This window comes from Mustela nivalis, assembly GCF_964662115.1.
Source record: "Mustela nivalis genome assembly, chromosome: 5".
Taxonomy (NCBI): domain Eukaryota; kingdom Metazoa; phylum Chordata; class Mammalia; order Carnivora; family Mustelidae; genus Mustela; species Mustela nivalis.
This window is the reverse complement of record NC_139024.1, coordinates 120438847-120460076: the sequence shown is the minus strand read 5'-3', so window position 1 is coordinate 120460076 and position 21230 is coordinate 120438847. Positions and strand designations below refer to the sequence as shown.

General features: G+C 54.8%; 1 protein-coding gene across 11 annotated transcripts in view; it reads right to left on the bottom strand.

Moving 5' to 3' along the window:
* TNXB (tenascin XB) overlaps nucleotides 1–20852 on the bottom strand; it is a 54649-nt gene extending 33797 nt beyond the window's left edge. For 9 of the 11 annotated variants that reach the window (XM_082732665.1, XM_082732668.1, XM_082732671.1 and 6 more), the window contains exons 1-9: nucleotides 20689–20852; nucleotides 12756–13166; nucleotides 10538–12376; nucleotides 9925–10040; nucleotides 5449–5605; nucleotides 4989–5252; nucleotides 3425–4174; nucleotides 1913–2281; nucleotides 576–869 (exon numbers count right to left, since the gene is read on the bottom strand). In XM_082732665.1, the coding sequence (XP_082588791.1) occupies nucleotides 576–869; nucleotides 1913–2281; nucleotides 3425–4174; nucleotides 4989–5252; nucleotides 5449–5605; nucleotides 9925–10040; nucleotides 10538–12376; nucleotides 12756–13155 (4189 nt within the window). In that variant the 5' untranslated portion in view covers nucleotides 13156–13166; nucleotides 20689–20852. The remainder of the gene's footprint in view (nucleotides 1–575; nucleotides 870–1912; nucleotides 2282–3424; nucleotides 4175–4988; nucleotides 5253–5448; nucleotides 5606–9924; nucleotides 10041–10537; nucleotides 12377–12755; nucleotides 13167–20688) is intronic. The other 2 variants (XM_082732673.1, XM_082732667.1) reach the window with 1 other exon arrangement.
* Between the last annotated feature and the right edge of the window lie 378 nt (nucleotides 20853–21230).

Genomic DNA, 21230 nt, shown 5'->3' with positions numbered 1-21230 from the left:
GGGACTGTCTGCTCTAGGAACACCGGAGTGCCTGGGCCTCCTCGTTGTCCTTCACCTCCCACACCCAGCCTCATTGTCCTTCACCTCCCACAAGCCTCCATCCCAGGCAGACCCGCATCATTTCTTGCTGGCTCTTAACTCATTTCTCCAGCAATTCTTTATAGCAGCCCCCTTGTTATTTGTAAGATAAGTAGCAAATCACATCATTCCCACTTAAAACCCTTCAGAGCCCACCCCACACCGGCCGGGACCCTCACAGCAGCTCCAAGCTCTTCAGTCAGACACACACAAGCCCCGTCCCTTCTGCTCCCCAGGAGTCCTGCTCTCCATCCAGAGGAAATAGATGGATTCTCCTCCAGGGCCACACTGCTCCTGCCTCACTCTCCATGTCTCCCTCTGTCTGCACCACCCTCCTCAACCCCTCTGCTGGACCTACCACTGCTTTTCCTTCAGGATTCATCTCAGGCACCATGGCCTCCAGGGAGCCTTCCTGGAGTTCCCAAAGCACTGGGAAGACCTCCCTCAAGACCAAACAGGGGCCAGGGGTAGGGGTGGGTGTGACTGCTCTCACTCACAGATCTTGGCTTCAGCCACCAGGGGCCCATGTCTCTTCTTGCCCAGGAGCCCATATAGCACAAATTTGTACTTGCGGCCGACGTCCAGGTTAGTGATGCGGGCTGAGCGCTGGGATCCCTCCACAGGTACCACCTGGGGCCCATCCCTGTCCTTGTACTGGATCACGAAGGAGTCGAACTCGCCCTCAGGGACCGTCCAGTGCAGGAGCAGAGAGTTGGAGGTTGGGTCAGTCACCATCAGCTCGCCCAGGTGTGGCTGGGCCAAGGGCTTCCCAGGCTTCGCCCCATCCCTGTCTAGAATGTGGGGGCAAAAGTAAAGCCAGCAGCCTCGACCACTGCCTTGTCCCTGGTCTCCTTCCCTCTCCTCAGCCCACTGGGTCCCTCCTTCCTGGACATCTCTGTCCCTCAAGGCCTCTACTTCCTCCCCCCCAGGCCTCCATGAGCAGCCCTCTGTTCTGCAGTGAGAGCTTTGGCCCTTCCCTTGTGCTAGCTTCCCCATCCCTTGCATCCTAGCATCCCTCGCCACATCAAGAGCTCTGGGGGAGTTTTGGGTCCCCCCCTCCAGGTTGTTCCTGAGTCAGAGCTTCCTCACTGCTGCTCTGGAGCAGCTGGAGACTCTTCGTCCCCCACTTGGACTTTTCTCTCCCCTACCGCCCTCTCTCCTAGTGCTAAGTTTCACCTGGAGGAGCAGGCAGAGCAGAGACCCAAGTCCCATAAAGAGAGACCAGGAGGGCAAATGAGTGTTTCACTGCTTCCACCAACCTCATCCATCTCTGAAGCCCTGCTGGCCGGGAGCGCCCTACGCTAAGGAACCTTCGTCCCCAGCAGAAATGGGCTGGAGCAACCATGGAGCACTGTCCACCGCAGGCCAGCCTCCCAGGGCAGGGGGGCCACTGTCCTAGCCTACCCAGTGTGGGGGTGGCAGGGCTGTGGGGAAGGGAAGGGACAGAGGGGGCTACAGGCCTGTATCCTCAGGGCTGGAGGCCTTCTCACACCTAGCTGCAGAGATCTATTAGTGACCAGGAATTAGGGAGAATACAGGGCAAAGAAAGCTGCAGGTGGAAAGCCAGAAGCCTACCGCCTCTCTCTTGGACTCCCAGTCCCAGCCTCTGACTTTTCTCCTCCCATCCTCTTTTCCCCTGCCCCGCACCCCACATCCTTCTTCTAAGACTCCCTCTGTTCCTCTTTCCTCTGAACCTTCAATTCCAACGTTCTTTCTCCTTGCTCTTACCATTCCAACCCAAACACTAGCCCAACCCATCCCTCCTCTGAAGCCCTGATGGCCCAGCCCCTCCCCCATCCTCAGGACAGTGAGCTGAGCAGAGTTAAGGATATACCCATAATGCTTTGGTAGATGAGAGGGGCAGAGGGCTCGCCCTCCGGGGGGACCCCACGAAGTGACAGCTCATATGAGACTCCAGGAGGGGGTGAGGGCACCAGAGCCTGGCGGACGTCCCCTGGCAGTAGTTCCTCATGCACCCCTGGCCCCTCGGGCACCCGAAGGCGGAGCTGGAAGTGGGCAAATGTGTCAGGCTGAGCAGTCCAAGCAACGCGGAGCTTCCCTGTCTTGTCTCTGCCCAGCACCCTCAACTCCCCCAGCTCCTGGGGGCGCTGCTGCAGTTCTGGGGCCTGGACCCCTTGAGTCGTGGAAGGGCCCGAGGGAGGAGGCTCATCGGTGGCTCCCAAGAGGCCTGAAGGAGAGGACCCTGGGAAAGGGCAGGGTGAGAAAAACAGGAGGGTTGAGAATGAGAGAGAGAAAGGAAATCCCAACCCCCAGGTTCTGCCTTCTAGCCTCTAAGAGCCTACAGACCTGCCCTCTTCTGCTTCTGAGTCCACTCCCTGGGCTACCTCATCCTCCCAGTGATCTACCCAGTCCTCTCAGTACCCCTGTCAACCACATTTCTGAACAGACAGGCCTGCAGGCAATAAATAAAAGCAATAAAGCCGGCCATCCCTCCCCTCACAAGGGGACCTCCAGCCCCCACAGACTTCCATGTCCCTCCCTAAGCACATTCCCTCCCCAGAGGGTGGTGGTCGTGGCTTCCATTAGTGCTGCAGTGAGAAGCCTGGAAGAAAGGAGGAGATGTGGTGTTAGGGAAGGAAGGCAGATGCAAGGGAAGAGTGGGTACTGAAGAGAGAGGGAAGAGAGAGTGTGTGTGTGTGTTGGGGGGGGGGTACATCCAGCTCAGGTGGCATCTGGGCCCTGGTGGGGGGAAAATATATCCACAACCCTCCCTAGGGCAGCCCTCCCCTCAGCCCGGCATCGTTCCTGTGGAATAGACAAGCATGACGTGAGCCAAGAGGTCTGGAAAGGCAGCTCAAGAAGCAGTGGTTTCACCTCTCACAGACACAAGCTGCCTGATGGCTCCAAGGCCATCCCCACACAGTTTTGATGTGTTCCTCTGAGGTCAAGGCCAAACTGTGGAAAACAGTAACCACTGACCACAGCCTTCAGCCATCCTCACCACAGTGAGTCAGAGTAGGGAAGTGATGGTTTCACTGGGTGCCCCACTCACACTGCTCCTGTGTGTTTTCGTAGCCCCGCCTCCTTTCCCCAAAGTCCCTTCCAATGCCCAGGATGGCAATCCCACAAAGTGTCTGGGGAATGCTAAAGACCAGCTCTCCTTGGCCCTGGGTATCCCTCAGGCCCCTGGGGTGGAGACGGCTTCTAGAGACACAGGAGGGCATGCTTTGTGCTGGGGTCCCCTGGAGCCTGGACCGAGAGGTGTGGTGGGGGTGGAGTGGTGGTCTGAGCAGTGAGGCGGTGGGAGCCACTCTTGGATGCAGACTCCAATGGCAGGCGAGGCTGGGCAGGGGATGGGTAATCCCGTGGCCCCAGCCCATGCTACCTGTGGTGGTGATGAAGGCGTAGGACTTGGAGGTCTGCCCTGCCCGCACCCCGTGGACCTCCACGTGGTAGGTGGTGCCGGACCTGAGGTCAGGTAGGCTGACGGTGCGAGTGGTGCCCGGCACGGTCAGCTCCCCGCCAGGGCCCTCTGCCGGCGGCTGGGGCCGCCAGCGCAGCACCACGCGCTCGAAGTGGCCGCGGAGCCCGTCAAGGGACACCAGTAGTGAGCCGTCGGCAGAACTGCCCAGAACCTCGGGCTTGGGGTGGCGGGGCGCGGCCACCCGGTCGACGCCTTCGGGCGAGAGGCCGTAGATGCCCTGGTTGGAGTCCCGCTTCCAGGTGCCAGGGTCGGGGCTGGCGGTGGGGTGGGGGCGGCGGGGCGAGGGGGCGGGGGGGCCGACGGGGGCGGCGGCAGCGCGACGCCGCTGCAAGTACTCGTGGATGTGCCGCGCCACGGACGCGTAGGTCTGGTTGGCTCGCAGTGGGTAGCCATGAGCCCTCAGGTGGCGCTCCAGGTCTTGCACAGTGCCGCGGAAGCGGCCCAGCTCGCCCGTCAGGTTGCCCCACGCCCGCCGAGGGGGCTGCGGCAGGCTAGGCCCTGGCCCAGGCTCCTCCTCGCCCTCCTCTGCGGGCCGCGAGGGCCGAGCGGGGCGTGCGGGGCGCGGGGGGCGCGGGGCCGGAGCCGGCCGGGGACGGGGCTTGGGGGACGGGGCTGGGGGGCGCACCTCCGGGTAACTGTAGTGGCCTGGTGCTGCCGGGGGCAAAAAAGGGGGAAGGGGAGAGCAGGTCAGTAGCAGCCCCTCCCCACGGCAGCCTCTCCCTCCGTCCCCCTGCCCCCGCCCCCCCCCCCCCCCCACCGCGGGAGCCAGAGGCCTCTCGCCTGTGCCCCAGCCCCACCTGGAAAGAGAACCAGAGAAAGGAGTCAGTGTCCCGGGAGCCCCTCCCCGCTCGCCCTCCAAGCCCGCCACTGTTGGTGCCCTAGAAAGAAGAGAAAAGCCAGCAGGTGGGGCCCTGTGTCTGAAGGAGAGAAAGGGGAGTGGGAGGAGAGAATGTGAGCTACTGCGAGGTGGGCGTCCCTCTGTCACAGGAAAAGAAAATAAATAACCATCTGTTAAGAGACCTTGAGGATTAGTGGAAAATCACTGCTCTGAGACCTAACTTCCCCAAACCCCAGTCTACAGTGCCCAGCAACGCCGATCTCTGCTCTGCCTGATTCCAGTCCCTACAAGGGCTGACCACCACCGTGAACACAGGGCTGTCCCAGTGCCTGTTTCAAGAGCCTGCTGCCCCAGCTGGTGGGTCAGACAGCCTCTCCTATTTCCTGCTTCTCTGGGGGCAGAGGGGCAGGGGCAGCTCCTCCTGTGGTCCAGCCCATAGCCTTCCTGCAGGACTCCAAGCCCCTGAGGTACCAGGGCAGCCATCACACAGCAAGGCCCCAGCAGGTGCTTTCCAACACACCCTGCCAAGGCACGTTCAGAGGAGACTGTGAACCCTAGACATGGGCCCCCAAGGAAGGGGCGGCTGTACAGAGAAACGGCACCTTGGCTAAGCCTGGCCAGCCATACCTGTGTTGGCTCTGACAGAAGCCGGGTAGCTTACTGCCCGGCCCCGCTCTGCCGTGACAGTCACTACATATTCCACGCCTGGCATCAGGTCAGTCAGCACTGTCCCATCCGCCTCTGGGGGCACTTCCAGCCGCACCCTCTGGTTGCCAGCGCTGACATAGGACACCACGAATCGGTCCACTTCTGCCTGGGGTCGCAGCCAGCTGAGCTCCAGTGTGGTTGGTGTCACAGCCACCACCCGGAGGTCTTGTGGGCCATCAATCACTAGCCAGATTAAAGAGAAGAGGGGTCAGGGCGAGTCAGGTCCTCAGTCACCAGCTTTCCCTCTAAGAGCTCTGTCCCCACGCCACCACTCCCTTCTGCCTTCCTGGGGTTGGGACGGGGGTGGGGCAGATTCCTAGCCACCCACCCTCAAATCCAGATCTCCAACCAGCACCCCGCCCACAGTCCCAGCTCTCACTGGTGGTGATGGTCTTAGAGGCAGGAGGGCCCCAGCTAGTCCCTCGAAGGGCACGGACTGTGACCTGGTACTCCTGACCGGGCGCCAGTCCTCTCTGGTCATAGGCTGAGGCAGAGCTGGGTACCCGTGCTGTGAATGGGGGGCTCAGCCCCTCCGTCTGCAAGAAAGGAGCACCAAGTGGATCAGGGCTCGTTATCTCACCCCTACTACCCAGTCTCCCTTATGTCTTCTCTCTCCAGTTCCAGATGCTGTCCACATGGAGCTGTGCGGAGCTGGTTCCTATACAGCGGGAGAGCATGGACAGTAGCAGCAAAAACATCTAAAACGTTCAGTATCTACCACATGCTGGACTAGGCAACTTACACATATGAACTCACTTAATCCTCAAAAGAACCTTATGAAGGAGGTCATGCTATTCCCATTGGACAGATGAAGAAACTGAGGTACAAAAGGATTAAGTAACTTGCCCAAGGTCCCCACCACCAAGAACGTGGCAGGGATTCGACCCCCCAGTCAGTGTGACCTCACAGCCCCCTCTCACAGGAGCTACATTTTAAGCTGGTTCATCAGCTGTGTGTCTGAATCTGCCCATCACATGCCAGGATCCTCCCTTGGGCTTTCCCAACGCAACCCTGCCCACCTTGCCTCCCAAGGCCACTCCTGTCACAAGAGATGACGTCACTGAGGAGTGCACCTTCCCAGTCTCACTTCCTCCCCACAAACCCTACCCCTGGCTGGTAACGTGGGTGTGACCCCTGTTCATGACATTTCCCTTTAGGTACTTTTCTTGTCTCCTGAGCAGGGCTGCAGGCCCCTCAAAAACAAAGCCTATCTGCTCTAAGCCTCACAAATATGTTTCCCAGTTTTGTACCCGGCATCATGCTAGACATGATGAAAGAAGTCTCTTGCCTCAGCTCATGTTCTAGTAGCTAAATGTATGGCCACATCTTAAGGTGCCTCGAATCCCTCCCCAAATCTCTGAGCCATACATGCCTGTGAGCAAATGACTACCCTCCAAGGACACATTGAAGGTATTATGATTTATCCATGATGACCCCACCAAGAATATGCCAGCCTCTGCTCCAGCAGGGTCTTCTTGGAGGGTCAGCCACTGGGAAATAGGAGGGATGGACATCTGCGAGCAGTCTAACTGCCCTGAATTTCACTGGGCTGTCTAGCTAGGACAGCTAATAAGGACGCTCTGTTCTGCTTAGCTATGTTGGCCGTGATGGGGACACCTCCATTCAGCCAAGTAGGATGGAAATTTCAAAAGGTACTCTCCTAAACCAAGAAAATTGTGGGGAAATCAACACAGTAAATACCAAAGTATAAAACCAGATGAGAGGCCACGTAGACTTGAGGATGAAATAAAGCTTTGTCAGAGTTCTGTTGGCTGAAAAGTTTTCCTGGGCACACAGGCCCCCTCTTCCTCTCCTACTCACCCTACCCTAGGATAGTCCAGCCTAGGAGTCTCAACTGAAGGCCTGTGAAGTCCTCATCCTTGCCAGAACTTTCTCTTTCGTTCTCTCTCCCCTATGCCCCCAACCCAACCTGACACACATAACTACCCCCCGCCCCCGCCACATACACATCCCTTGGGTGCTCCCTGATGATGTCTGGTTCTTCCAGGGAGACAAGCCCATCTTGAGTTCTCCTTTTCCCTCAGACCACGTACGTGAGCCTTTTAGTCACCTCTTATTCTCTCCTAAGATCCATTTGGGAACAAATCCCTCAAAGTCCCATATCTGTCGTCTGTCTGGTCTGAGACAGGCTCTCTAGGCAGATGGTGGCTCCCCTTGCTGACAGCTCTGCCGCTTCACCAATTATTCTTGGTGAGTTTCTAACCCCGTTCTCCATACCAATGTCATGGTTCCAGGTGGGGGCACCATCTTGGTTGGGCTCTGGAGCTTACCACCCCCTCCTCCCTCTTTCAGACCAGACCCCAAACACAAACTTTTCTGGGGCTACGAGGTCTTGTGTCCCAGTGAAAGTGTGGCACAGCCCAGGTTCTAGGCTGCAGAGTGCCTGATCCTCCTCTTCAACTGACCCTCAGTTACCTTTTGCTTCCTCTCACATTCAGAGAGGAACCAGACTTTTTGCAAAATAGCAACATTCCTTGACTGAGTGGTCCTCAGGCTTCTGGTGTAGCAGAATCCCCTGGAGGACTTGTTACAGTTCAGGCTACTGGGCTCCAGTCACAGAGCTCCTAATTCAGTAGCTCGGACTGGAGTCCTGCGGTCTGCATGTGTAACAAGCTTCCAGGTAAATCCCATGCTGCAGGTGCAGGGAATATGCTTTGAGAACCACTGAGTCAGGGAGAAGGAGGAATGTTCCTCTTCCGTGTTCTGAAGAGCATTCCAGTGACTAGGTGTGTCCCTTTGCCAGGGCTTTGAGACAGAAATGCTTCTGGAAAAGGGAAAGGGTTAGGTGGAGATAGGCTTCTGAGAAGATGGCAGTGCCAGAGGACAGCCAGCTACCAATACACTCTGTGCCCCCAGAAATGGACAGAGTGAGCTGGCCAGGACAGGAGGCATGATCCCAGGGGCCAGCCACAGAAAGCTTAGAAAGCTGTCGGAGGGCCAGTAGCACAGGCTAAGGTGCAGTGCAAAAGGGCTGTCTGGGGACCTATCTTACAGGGGTATATTCCACATTCGGGTTCGAAGAAAACCCAGAATGTGACAGAGGCTCATACCCAGAGATAAGCTGAGCTGGGCATGGGCCAAGTAGACCCCACCTGGCACCTGGAGAGGGAGGAAGCCTAGGGTTTGGGCTGGGAAGACACAGTTTGAAACACGCAAGGTTGGGTTCCTATCTACTAAGAGCAGAGGACAATGCTGCCTTGCATGCTCTTTCTCTCCCAAGTGTTTATTTTAATTCTTTTTTCCCTGAAGTTTCTTGGGAAAGTTCCTTTTAAAAGTCCCAACCTCTCAAGATCAGAACTATGTCAATAATATACACACAGAAGAATAGAGTGGGAGAAACACTTAAAAATGTTAACAGTGCTTGTTTTAGTGTGAAGCAGCCAAGAATTATTTGTTTTTTTCACTAGTTGCCAAATTCTTGTCTTGTGATTAAATTATTTTTATAACAAAAAACAACTTTTTTTTAACAGAAGGAAAAAACCCAAGCTCTATTGGTTGTGCTGCAAAGTAGGGACTTCTGCCTCTGCTTCTCCCAGCCAGTGAGGAGAGACAGAGCATAGTAGGGGTCTGGTCTTGGGGCTCTAATAAGAAGAGTTGGCATGACCAGGCCAGTTAGCGTGGGGATGGCAGCCAGCACCTCTGAGCTGTTCCTTCTGTCCTAGAGCCCTCCTAGGGTTTAGGCCCTGAGAGTTATTCATTCTTCCAGAGTTTTGGAGATCAGCCGTGATGTTTGTGTGAAGATTCAAGAAAACATGAGTTAGACAGTAGAAATGTCATATGATTGGGAACTAGGAGGCCAAACATATCATAAAAGCCCAATCTGCATAAAAGGGGGCCTCTAGTGAAAGGCCACAAGGCTTTGTCCTTTGGGTGCTCCCAAATATTTTAAAAGCAATTTGGAAGGAGACACAGTGAATGCTTTGCAGTGCACTGATGACATAGAGGCAGGAGAACCAGTTCACAGACTTAAATTATTGCAACAGCCTAGACAGCTTGGCCTAAACCAAAAGAGATAACACTGAACAGAGCCACATGTAAAGGCCTATATTTAGGCTACAAAAGTGTACACAGTCCAATGTCATTTTTTTCTTTCTTTCTCTGTTCCTCATTTATATTTTCTACAGTGTCTATACTGAGCCTACATGACTTTTATAATAAAAGTCACTTAAAAAAATAAATATGATCAAAACAGTTCACAGTTTTTGTGACCACAAGTTAATACACATCAACTCTGAGAAAACTGCCAGGCTCTTCCGAGTTAGCCAGGAGAACTACTGGACTGTCTGCCCTCACATTTTGGAGGCAAATGCAAAAAGCATGAGGCATTAGAGGAGGGAACCCAGGATGTGAAGAATTCAGAGAACAAAGCCTTAGGGAAAAGGGGTGAAGAGAGCAGGGGAGTTGGTCTGGAGAGAACAAAGAGTGTGGAGATGGCCGATGTCTCCAAATACCTGAAAGCCTGTGGCGGAAGCTGTGGGGGAAAGCAAAGGCAACATTCTGACGCTGGTGGGGGCCCACCTAGGGCCAATGGACAGATGTAGAATGGGGCAGCTCTAGATGGTAGAAAGAACTACCAGTGATGACCAGCAGCAGACTGGACAGTCTCAGGAAGGACAGAGCTCATGGTCACCAGAGGTCATTCCAGCAGCCGTGAAATGATGCTGCACAGGCCTTCTGGACCAAGTGTGGGGTGGGATGAGGAGGCCTTCACAGCAGCTTCAGGAGTCTAGCCAGTCTGGACTCGGCCACTGACTACCCAGAACTTCTGGCTTGAGGTGAGCACTCTCTCCCCTCTGAGTCTGGCCCACCCAACTTCCTGCAGCTTAGCTCTCACCGTGGGAATGAACTGAATTTCATAGGCATCCACAGTGCCAGGAGCCCTGGTCCACTCTGTCCGAACTGTTGTCTCCTCTAGGAGATGCATCCTCATGCCCTCAATGGCTGGAACCTCTGTTCAGGAGAATGAGATACCGAGATGTGGTTAGCCCAAGGCAGCCCCCATCCCCCAACCCTACCATGGGAGGCCCCAGTACTCAGACCATACTGCAAGATTGATCCCAGTTCCTGCTCCTCTCTGGAGGTGATGCAAAACTGGCAGAGGCCTGAACAGGCCTTGTGGTCTCCTTCACCTCCCCACCTCAACCACCATCTCCAGAAACACAGAATCTTTGGAAAAGCAACTAAAGGAGCCCCCAAGCTGCTCATCAGAGATCTGAAGCAGGGCCTGCCTGCTGGTGCGCCCCCGGGGTTCTGCCGCCCCTAGTGGACACCGGCTCTCTGGCTACTTGGACTGCCCACCTCCACACAAACATCCCTCCCCCTCCACCCCACTGCTCAATAATTCACCTCCTTCCCTCTTCCTCCGGGTGCCTGGGCTCCTAAGCCTCAGGCTCAGGCCTTCCCACTGGCTCTGGTTCCCAGGGTACTGGGAAAGGCTGCTTGCTCACCTTCTCCGCAGTCCTCCCCTGCATAACCTTCTTGACAGATGCAGCTGCCCTCACGACACTCTCCCCTGCCACGGCAGTCCCCAGGGCACATCTGAATGGCGCAGTCAGGTCCTCGAAAGCCCTCCACGCATACACACTGGCCAGCGCGGCACAGTTCCCGGGGCCCACAGCCCCCAGGGCAGGTGCTGGCGGGAGGTTCTTCCTGCCCACAATCCTCGCCGCTATAGCCCACGTGGCACACGCACACTCCCTGCACGCAGCGCCCGCGGCCCCGGCAATCCGCTGGGCAGGTGCGGGTAGCGCAGGAGGGGCCGGTGTAGCCTGAGTTGCACACGCAGCGCCCGTCCTCACAGCGGCCGCGCTGGTGGCAGTTGGAGGGGCAGGTACGGAGGCCGCAGTCCTCGCCGGCATAACCTTCCCAGCAGGTGCACACGCCGTCCTGGCACACGCCATGCTGACTGCAGTCGCGCGGGCACCGCCTTATGCTGCAGTCCTCTCCCGAGTAGTCATCGTCACACACGCAGCGCCCGTCGTGGCACTGGCCGCGGCCGTGGCAACCTCCTGGGCAGCTGCGCACGCCACAGTCCTCTCCCTCGTAGCCCGCGTTGCACACGCACACGCCATCCTCGCAGCGGCCCCGCCCGCGGCAGTCCCCAGGGCACCGACGGCTCCCGCAGTCCTCGCCCGCGAAGCCGGGGTTGCACACGCAGCGGCCGTCCACGCAGCGCCCGCGCCCACGACAGTCGCCAGGGCAGGCGCGCGTGCCGCAGTCCCGACCTGTGTACCCGGGCCAACACACGCAGCGGCCACTCTCGCAACGGCCCCGGCCGCGACAGTCCCCGGGACAGCTGCGCACGCCGCAGTCCTCGCCGCTATAGCCCGCGTTGCACACGCAGACGCCGTTCTCGCAGCGCCCGCGGCCCCGACAGTCACGGGGGCAGGCGCGCGAGCCGCAGTCGGGCCCCGTGTACCCCGGCCAGCACACGCAGCGGCCGTCCTCGCAGCGGCCCCTTTGGTTGCAGTCGCCTGGGCAGCTGCGCACTCCACAGTCGTCCCCGCTGTACCCTGCGTCGCAGATGCACTCGCCGTCCTCGCAGCGCCCGCGGCCCCGGCAGTCCCGCGGGCACGTCCGGGTGCTGCAGTCCTCGCCCGCGTACCCGGGCCAGCACACGCAGCGGCCGTCCACGCAGCGCCCGCCCTCGCCACAGTCCCACAGGCAGCTCCGCGAGCCGCAGTCGTCGCCGGTGTAGCCGGGGTCGCACACGCAGCGCCCGTCCTCGCAGCGCCCCCTCTGGCTGCAGCCCCGTGGGCAGCTCCTCACCCCGCAGTCGTCGCCAGTATAGCCGGGGTCGCACACGCAGCGTCCGTTCTCGCAGCGCCCCCTCTGGCTGCAGCCTCGGGGGCAGCTCCTCTTCCCACAGTCTTCGCCAGCGTAGCCGGGGTCGCACACGCAGCGCCCGTCCTCGCAGCGCCCCCTCTGGCTGCAGCCCCGGGGGCAGGAGCGCTGGCTGCAGTCGTCCCCGGAGAAGCCAGCACGGCACACGCATACTCCTTGCACGCAGCGCCCACGGCCGTTGCAGTCCCCGGGGCACGAGGGCCAGCCACAGCTGGGGCCGCTGTAACCAGGGAAGCACACGCAGCGCCCGCGGACACAGCGACCCTGATCGTTGCAGTCATCTGGGCAGGACCCGGAGACTGAGGGTGGGGTGGAGGGGGGCACCCCAGCGCCTGTGGGGTCTGAGCAGGTGGGCCCACCCCAGCCTGACTCGCAGGAGCAGGCACAGCGGCTCAGGTCAAACACGCCATGGAGACTGCAGAGGCTGCGGACATCTGTCTGGCCTGGAGTAAGAGGGAGAGGCAGGATTCAGTCTCTCTGGGGAGGGGGAAGAAGCCCATGCGGTGCTCCCCTGCATGAGCCCCTCCAGGAAGGCGGGGCTCATTTCATAAGGTCATCTTTGTTTCCAGGTACTTCTAGTCAATATATGTGGCCTCCCAAGGCCCTATCATATGCTTGGGGACAGGGGAGGAAAGTGCTGACACAGAGCCTAGTGACTTCTCTCTCTGAGTTTGGGGGCTGCACTCTCCACCCCCAAAGGGAAAGAAGAGATGCTATTTCTAATTCATACCAAGGTCTTTTATGGACAAGTGATGCCCACCTAAACCTGAACCACTTCCCCACCTTCCTCTTTTTTGGTGTCCTCTCCCCTCATCTACCCACCTGTGCCAGCCTGGGCTGCAGCGGGACAACATCCCCCAGCGCACTGTTCCTTGAGCCCCTTCACCAGCTCCTCCAGGATCTCTAGCCGGACCTTCAAGGCCTGTACCTCTGAAGCAGGAACTGGGGGCTCCGTGCCCGGGGGACAACCACAACCGGCTGAAGGCGGCAGGTTGATGCGGTGGGTAAAAACCACCTGCTTCTCCCCTCCTTCCACGGTGTGTTCATAAAGCCGAGAAGAGGGGCTTCCCCCAACGGGCTCCACTGTGCGGCCCCCCGGCTGGGGAGGAGGCCGGGGGGCTGGGAGTGTCACATTGGACCGTGGAGAGAAAGGGCCTGCTCTGACTGTGCCCAGCAGTACCAAGAGGACCAGTCTGGATATTAGGAACCATTGGGCTGGCATCACTCAGGAGGCTGCAGGGAGAGAGGGCACATGTGAGCAGCTTTACAGAGAAGGAGACAAGATAGCTCCCCACCTCCCCCAATATACACACCCACAGTTCCATCACCCATGACTAATCTATCAACTCCTATGCATGGGAAACTCCACATTCAGCCCAAACTTAAGGGAAAGCCTCCTTGGGCCAATTTGGTCTCTACCTTGCTTTCTGATGCTATTTGATTACCCAGCTCCCTGCCCCCCTCCCACTTTTTTGTTTGTATTTTTCCATCCACACTGTTTGTTCTACAGATATTACAAGCTTACATCATTCTAAGCCTTTTAGCTGTATGTTCTGTCTGGGATGCTTTTCATGACTGGCTCCATCTTGGTTTAAATGTGACCTCACATTTCTTACATCCCAAGACCTTCCCTGGTGCCATGTGGGAATGGGCTTCCATTACTCTGTGGCAGTATCCTGCCCATGTTCTTCATGGCATTTATTGTTGCATGAATCACCTGTTCCTGTGGGTCCTTGTCTATTCTCTTTCTCCCACCACCAATGTGACAACAGGGACCTCGTCTATCCTGGCACTGCTGTATGTCCGTGTCTGACACACAGGGGCTGCCCAACACCTTTTTGTTAAACGGATTAGCAAATGAGTGTACAAGGCCAATCCTTCCACAAGCACCTGCCATCCAGCTCCTACTAGCTTCTTAGGTGAAGACTATCCCCTCTCTTTCTTTTATTCAATCCCTCACTCTCCACTAAATCCTTCTGTCAGCTTTTATAGGAGCTCAAGTATCTCCTGTTGTTTGGGAAAATCCTTCTTCCTCAGTGCTTACATTACCAAATATAGAAACTGATAAAGGTGCAAGGATAGATAAATAGAACAGAATAGTGTCCAGATATAGACCCACACATGTGTGGTCATCTAATAAAATGACAAAGGTGGCACTGCAACTAAAAAGAGAATGGATGCTTGCAACAATGTGGATGGAACTAGAGGATATTATGCTAAGCGAAATAAGTCAATCAGAGAAAAACAATTATCATATGATCTCTCTGATATGAGAAATTTGAGAGGGAGGATGGGGTGTTGTGGGGGGTAGGGAGGGAAAAAATGAAACAAGATGGGACCAGGGAGGGAGACAAACCATGAGAGACTCTTAATCTCAGGAAACAAACTGAGGGTTGCTGGAGGGGTGGGGGGTGGGAGGGGAAGGGTGGCTGGGTTAGGGACATTGGGGAGGGTATGTGCTATGGTGAGTGATGTGAATTGTGTTAAGACTGATGATTCGCAGACCTGTACCCCTGAAGCAAATAATACATTATCTGTTAATGAAATTATAAAAAAACAACTTAACTATAAAACTAGAAAAAAAAAGAAAAGAAAAGAAAACAGATGCTCTTTTTGATAAATGAGGAAAGATCCAAATGAAAAAAAAAATTATTCCTACCTTATGTCCACATATAGAAATTGATTTGAAGTTAATCTAATGGACCTAGTTATGAAAGGCCAAGCAATACCTTTCAGAACAATCATATAGAAGAAAAATAGGAGAAATTTTTACAACCTTAGAGTAAGCAAATATTTCTTAAAACCTAACCACATAAAATTTAACCATGAAAGATTTTACACAAAACTTAACCATAAAAAAGAGATGGATACATTAGGACTCATTGAATTGATCACTTCTGGTCATCTAGAGACACCACTTAGAGAATAAGAATACAAGTCATACCTGGGATAAGATGTATGAGAAATTCTGGGAGGTAGTGGGGTTGGGAGAGAGAGATAGAGACAGATATTGACTGAGAGTGAGAGAGAGGATTAAAATCTAAAATAAGAATCCCCTGCAAAACAAAACAACAAACGAAAACAAGACAGGCAAGAGGAGAAGGGAGTTGGGGGAAATTGGAGGGGGAGAAGAACCATGAGAGACCATGGACTCTGAAAAACAATCTGAGGGTTTTGGGGGTGTGGGGGGTGGGAGGTTGGGTAAGCCTGGTGGTGGGCACGTATTGGAGCTCTGGGTGTGGTGCATAAACAATGAACTCTTTTTAAAAAAAGAAGACAGGATCACTAGAAATATTTTGCACTTTGATCTGGGTGGTGGTTAAACAGATGTATACATATTCAAAGATTAATTGAGCTATACACTTTAGATTTGTGTATTTCATAATATGAAAGTATTATCTTAAAAAACAACAACAACAGGGCACCTGGTGGCTCAGTCAGTTAGGCATCCAGCTCCTGATTTCAGTTCAGATCATGATCTCAGGGTTGTGAGATCGAGGCCTGCTTTGGGTCTGCTGGAGATTCTCTCTCTCCCTCTGCCCTTTCCCCCTCCCTCATGCATACACACGTGCTCATGCTCTCTCTCTTGCTTTCTCTCTGAACAGCAACAACCAAAATCTTCCCTAATCTCATACTCCCTCCAGCCAGCACATATTTCCTTCCTCTACTTCATGGCTTCAGTTGTCAAAGATTTATCTGTACTCACTGTTTCAATTCCCCATATCCCATCCCATGCTTACCTCAGTGCTCTCTCATATGGCTTCCCCAACTCCTTTCAACCTATCAGACAGCTCTCCCTAAGCTTGCCCAAAGATTTCAGTGTCACAAAATCTGAGAGACATTTGTCTTCATCTTCCTTAACATGTCTCAAAAATCGCTGGATACCGCTGACTACATCTTCCATTTCACAGCCTTTTCTATTCGGCTGTCAGTGTAGTAGCCAGGAGGAGGGCTATGTGGATCTCAAACACCTGAAATGTGCCTAGAGTAATGGAAGCACTGAATTTTACCCAGTATTTTTTAAAAACACCCCAGGTGATTGTTATGTGCAGCTAAAGTCAAGACCTACTTTTCTAGTCACTCACCTAGGTGCTTTCACCCAGATCCAGGATTTTAATCTCCAAACTATATCCCAATTTATAAACTAGCCTGGTCATCTCCTCTTAACTCCAAGTGATGTATACAACTACCTACTTGGCAACTCTTCTTGGGCACCTCAAATTCAGCATACCTGAAAATGAACTCATGGCCACCCTTCCTGTATCCCTTCCCTCCTCCACTGTGTTCTCCACTGCAGCTCACGGCCCCACCATTCATCCAGCATTACAACCTAGGAACCTAACCCCCATCAATGCCACCATATTTTGTGATATTTCCCTTACTTTCTCATAAACATCTCTTTAATTTCCCTATTTCTCTTTCTCTCTTTGAGTTAGAATTCAAGCCATCACCTAGCTTTTGCTTCACAACTGCATTTGCCTCCTAGCTTGTCCCTCTGCTTCTACTCTTGCCCCTGACATTCTCATAAAGGCAACTAGGATGTCCCACTCCCCCTAAAAACTCTCCAGTGTCTCCCTTCTAAATCCCCTTCAAACACTGACAAACAGTCCTACATCATCTGGCCCCTGCTGACCTCTCCCACCCCATCTCCCACAATACTTCCTTCCCTCTCTCCACTCCAGTCCCATGGACCTTACATCTCTCATGCCCTTCCCAATCCTAGGCTTTTGTATATGGTGCTCCCTCTGTGTGAAGTGCTCTTCCCTTTCCTCATGACCTCCTCTTCTATCTCAGCCTCACATTGCTTCTTCAGGGAACCTTTCCTGCCCAGGTCCCCCAACATGTTATATCAAAGAGTCCTGTAACAGGACTGATTTTTAAAAGAGTCACATAACTCCCACCTGTAGCATGTATAACAATTTATACTTATATATTTATTGGTGGGATTATTTTAATGCTTTCTTGTCCATACTCAATCTTATGCACTTGACTGTAAGGTCCATGAGGGCAAGCATAGCACTCGATTTTTTTATTGGCTGTCATATCCTTGCATCTAGCATGTATTAGGTGCTTGATAAATACTGACCATATGAGTGAATGAAAAGTTTAATTTAAGCTGAGGAATAGCATCAGGGCTGGAAATAACAGGACCAAGGTCAGGGCTAGGACCACGGACAGTGTCTGGGACAGGAAGTTGGACAGAAACAGCAGCTCAGGCAGAAGCCAGGCTAGAGAGAAGGCCAGGTGTGGATTCTGGCAGGGCCAGATAGAACAAGCACTTTGGAAAAGTGTTGAGCATGATCCCCCCAAATTTACCAGAGCTATATGCTAACACTCGGATCCACCCATCCCACCCTCAGCAATATACCCACCATAGCAGTACTACTCTTAATAGCCCCAGTCTGGGAACCACCCAAATATCTCACATCAGTGGAATAGATGAAATGAAGTGTGGCTTATTCATACAGCAAAATAAAATAAGGCAATGGGAACAAACCACAACTTTGTAGTAACAGGGATGGATCTCACCAATAAGGGGTTGAGCAGAAGAGGCCAGACACAAAGGAGAACATGCTGTAAAATTCTATGTACACGGGGGCACCAGGGTGGCTCAGTAGGTTCAGTGTCTGCTTTCGGCTCCAGTCATAATCCTGGGGCCCTGGAATTGAGCCCCGTGTCTGGTTCCCTACTCAGCAGGGAACCTCTCCCCCTCTCCCACTCATGCTTGCTCTCTTTCTCTCCCTCCCTGAAATAAACAAAATCTTTTTTAAAAATTCTATGTATATGAAATTTGAGGAGAAACTACGCTAATCTGTACCGTCACAAGTCAGAAGTGTGGTGCTCCTGGAGGAGTAGTGACAGCAGGGGCAGGGCAGGGCAGGGCAATTCTGAGGTGCTAAGAATATCCTATTTCTTGATCTGGGGACTGGTGCCCAGCTGTGTTTGTTCGTGGGACCCCTTGGGGCAAGGATTGGAGAGCACAGGGAGACCAGGGTTAGAAACGTGTTCAGGGTGAGCCAGGACAGGGGGCTGTGGTGAGCAGTGGAATGTGGAGGGTTCAGTTGGGGTGAAGGGCTAAACAGAGGTGTGGGTGGTTGCCCAGTTCTTTGGGACCAGAGAGGCAGAGAGAGGAAGGCAGGGCAAGTGTGAAAACACTGACTGGTGAGGAGAGAAGGGAGGATGCCTAACACACACACACACACACACACACACACACACACACACTTCCTGGCTTGCTACTCTGAAACTTCTCTTCCGAGTCTGGGAAAAAAGAGTTTCAGGGCGACCAGCCATCCTTCACACAGCTACCAGCCCAGAAGAGACGGAAGGAAAGCTGGATGCCAGGGAAAGAGCATTTCTGCATTAAGAGGCCGGAGAAGCCCAGGGAGAAAGGTCTGGCAGGCAGGGCCGGAGAAGCCCTGGGCCCCTCAGCCTGTGAGCTTGGAGTGTAGCCTTGGGTACAAGGTGAGTTCTGAGGTACCCTCAAAAACTTTCACACTTTGTCTAAGGCCATGCAAACCAAGGGGTGTGTGCACACACAAATACACGGACATATACAAGTACACCCAAGTGTGTGCTCATCCACAAATACAAATATGAACACACTGGTACACAGATACACACATCCATCCAAATTAGCCTGCATTTTGCAGGCACACGTGTGTGCGGAGGTGCGCACGCATGGACACACACACACAATCTCCTCTTCGTGTTTCCTCCACACACATTCATTGGGTGATGCCTAAGAAAGTCAATTTCTCATGGTTCTCAGAGGGCAGTGTGTGAGTCAGAGAACATAGGTGGAGTGAGGAGAACCAAAGAGGAAGCCCTTCCCCAGGGGGAAGCAGGAGATTCCTGGTGCCCCACAGCCCCGGGGGTCTTTGCGAGTTGTCTGGAACCCACCCCAGCCATTGGATCCTGCATCTTACCCGAGGCTGGGGCAGAGGGGAAGAGAGTCTTTGTAACAGGAAGGAGAGGACTGGGAAAGTAGTGAGGCAATTCTGAGAGGAGAGGAGTAGCCTCCATAGTTCATGACCCAGCGTCTCCCTCCCCATCCTCTCTCCTGCTCTGTCACAGCCACCCCTCCAGCTTCGCACTTCCAACTCTTGGAAGAATTCCCCTTTTCTCTCAGCACTAGGAAAGGAAAGAACTTGGATATCTCTTGTATCTCCCCCTTATCACCCCCCTATGGCTGTCTGGGGCTCCTTTCTGTGGTGGGGAGGGGGGATGAGGCCGCACACCCTTGGCATTGTCCCCACACTTGGAGGGCTGGCAGAGGTGGGGGCATCATCCCAGCTGTGACTCAGCTTGCCTGGTATTCATGTGGTGGCCAACTTTGACACTTCGCTCATCAGGGACTGTTGGTCCCAAGAGGTGTGGAGAAGGGCTGGCTTCCATGAGGGATGTTCTAGAGATGGGGGATTTGGGCCCCACCCCTCTGCCTCCCTCTGCCCCTCCTGCCACATGAGGGGTGAAAGTAGAAGGATTCCAGGACCATGAGAGAAAGGAGGGAGATGAGGGAGAGTTCCACATATTGGGCTGGAACCAGGAGGTAAGAAGGTGCCAAGAATGAGAGATTTGGGGGATCCAGATGTCCCTTATTCTGGGGAACTAATGGGCCAGAGGAATAGAAAAAGTAAGAGAAAGGATTTCTGGGCCCCCAGTGGAAGAGTTAAGGGGGCAATGAGGGACAGCAAGGCAGGTTCTGGTGCTGCACTGGGTGACCAGGACTCAAAGGGAAAGGAGTTTGAGGAACTGAGGTGCCAGGTCCCCAAGGGATTGGAGGCAGGGAGAGAGAGAGAGGAGGGGGGAGGAGGGAGCCAGGGATGTGGGGGGCGGGGTCTGGAAGCGGACAGCGGACAGCCGGCAGCTGTGGTGTTTCCGACTTGCTTCCCAGTAGTTCCTCTCAGTTCCATTTCCAGTTGTTTCCAAGCCATTAAATTCTTTCCAGGCGAGATAAGGGGCCCGCCCACCCCACCCAGGGCGTGTCACGTGTAGTGGGGCGTGGGGGGGGGGGCTAGACGGACAGAAGCAGGGAGAGCCTGGAACCGGGACGGAAGGAAGACGGAGCCCCTGTGCCCCTGGAGGCATCTCTCAGTCAGCCCAACCCCACTGAACCGTGAGTCATGGGTGCAGAGCTCTCAGCCAAGAACAAGTTTTCGGATCTTCCCCGCAGGCTCTGTGCCCTTCCCAGACCTGGGAATCCTGACTCTGCTCCATTTCAACATTTCCTAAAGGCTTAAGACCCCCAGACCTCCCTCCCAGACCCTGCAACCCACATGCTGAGAGGCTCCCTCTGGCACCTTCCTGGAGCTCTAGCTCAGCCGCTCCAACCAGAGCACTTGGGGTTCCACCAGCACTTTCCTCCTGAGCTTCAGCTGTCCCCTAGCTCAGCCTCTAGCCTGCCCCCCCCACCAAGTCTGACCACGGCTGAGTCCTACCTCCTGATAACCACCTCCACCCTGCTGCCACCCACTGATCCTGTCCAAACCCTGGCACCCACAGCCCCCACTCCACGTGCCCACACCCGTTTCCCCCACACACACCACACGCTGACCCATCTCTCCAGACACACCCTCCGCAGGGAGTCTAGTCCCTATTTCGAGGTCCCATTTCCTCTGTCCTAACAGAAAGTCTGCTCTGTGAGGCTCTCCTGCGAGCTGAGCTCTCCGGCTACACCTCTAGGGTAGGGATAGGATAGAGACCCCGTTGCTCCCAGCTCTTCCCTTGTTCTTCCCAGAGCTATGTTCCTTACCTGGGCAACAGGCGACTGCAGTGCCTCTGCACCTGCCCTGTTCCTGACCTTGGGAAGGGAGTCCTCAAGATAGGGCAGGGCTACCGTGCCTCGGCAGCCTGAGCTCCCTGGAGGTCCCCTTGCTTGTTTCCTGCAGCAGGGGCTCACTGAGCTGCGACCCAACTGTCGATCTCAGCAGCGACAGCAAGAAGGAGGGAGCCTGCAGTGAGCAGGGGGAGGAGAAGGGGAGGACCAGCATGAGGTCAGGGAGGGGAGCGGAGATAGGGCAGGTCCTCCCACCCCTCTAGTCCCTGCCAGGCCCTCCCAACGTCATCGCATGCCACCCCTCCTCCCCTCCCTGTCTGGGATCACTGAGTCCCACAATACCTTCGTCTTGCCCCCCAATCCCTGGTCCTACCTCCCACATCCTTTCCCTGTCCCATTTGTACTCTTCCTCCCGTCCCAATGTTTGCCCAACTTGACATCCCCCATCCTTATGCCATTTCTCTTTTCCCCTCACCGTTTCCCTACCTGATGCTCCTGCTCTCTCACCAAGTTCTCCT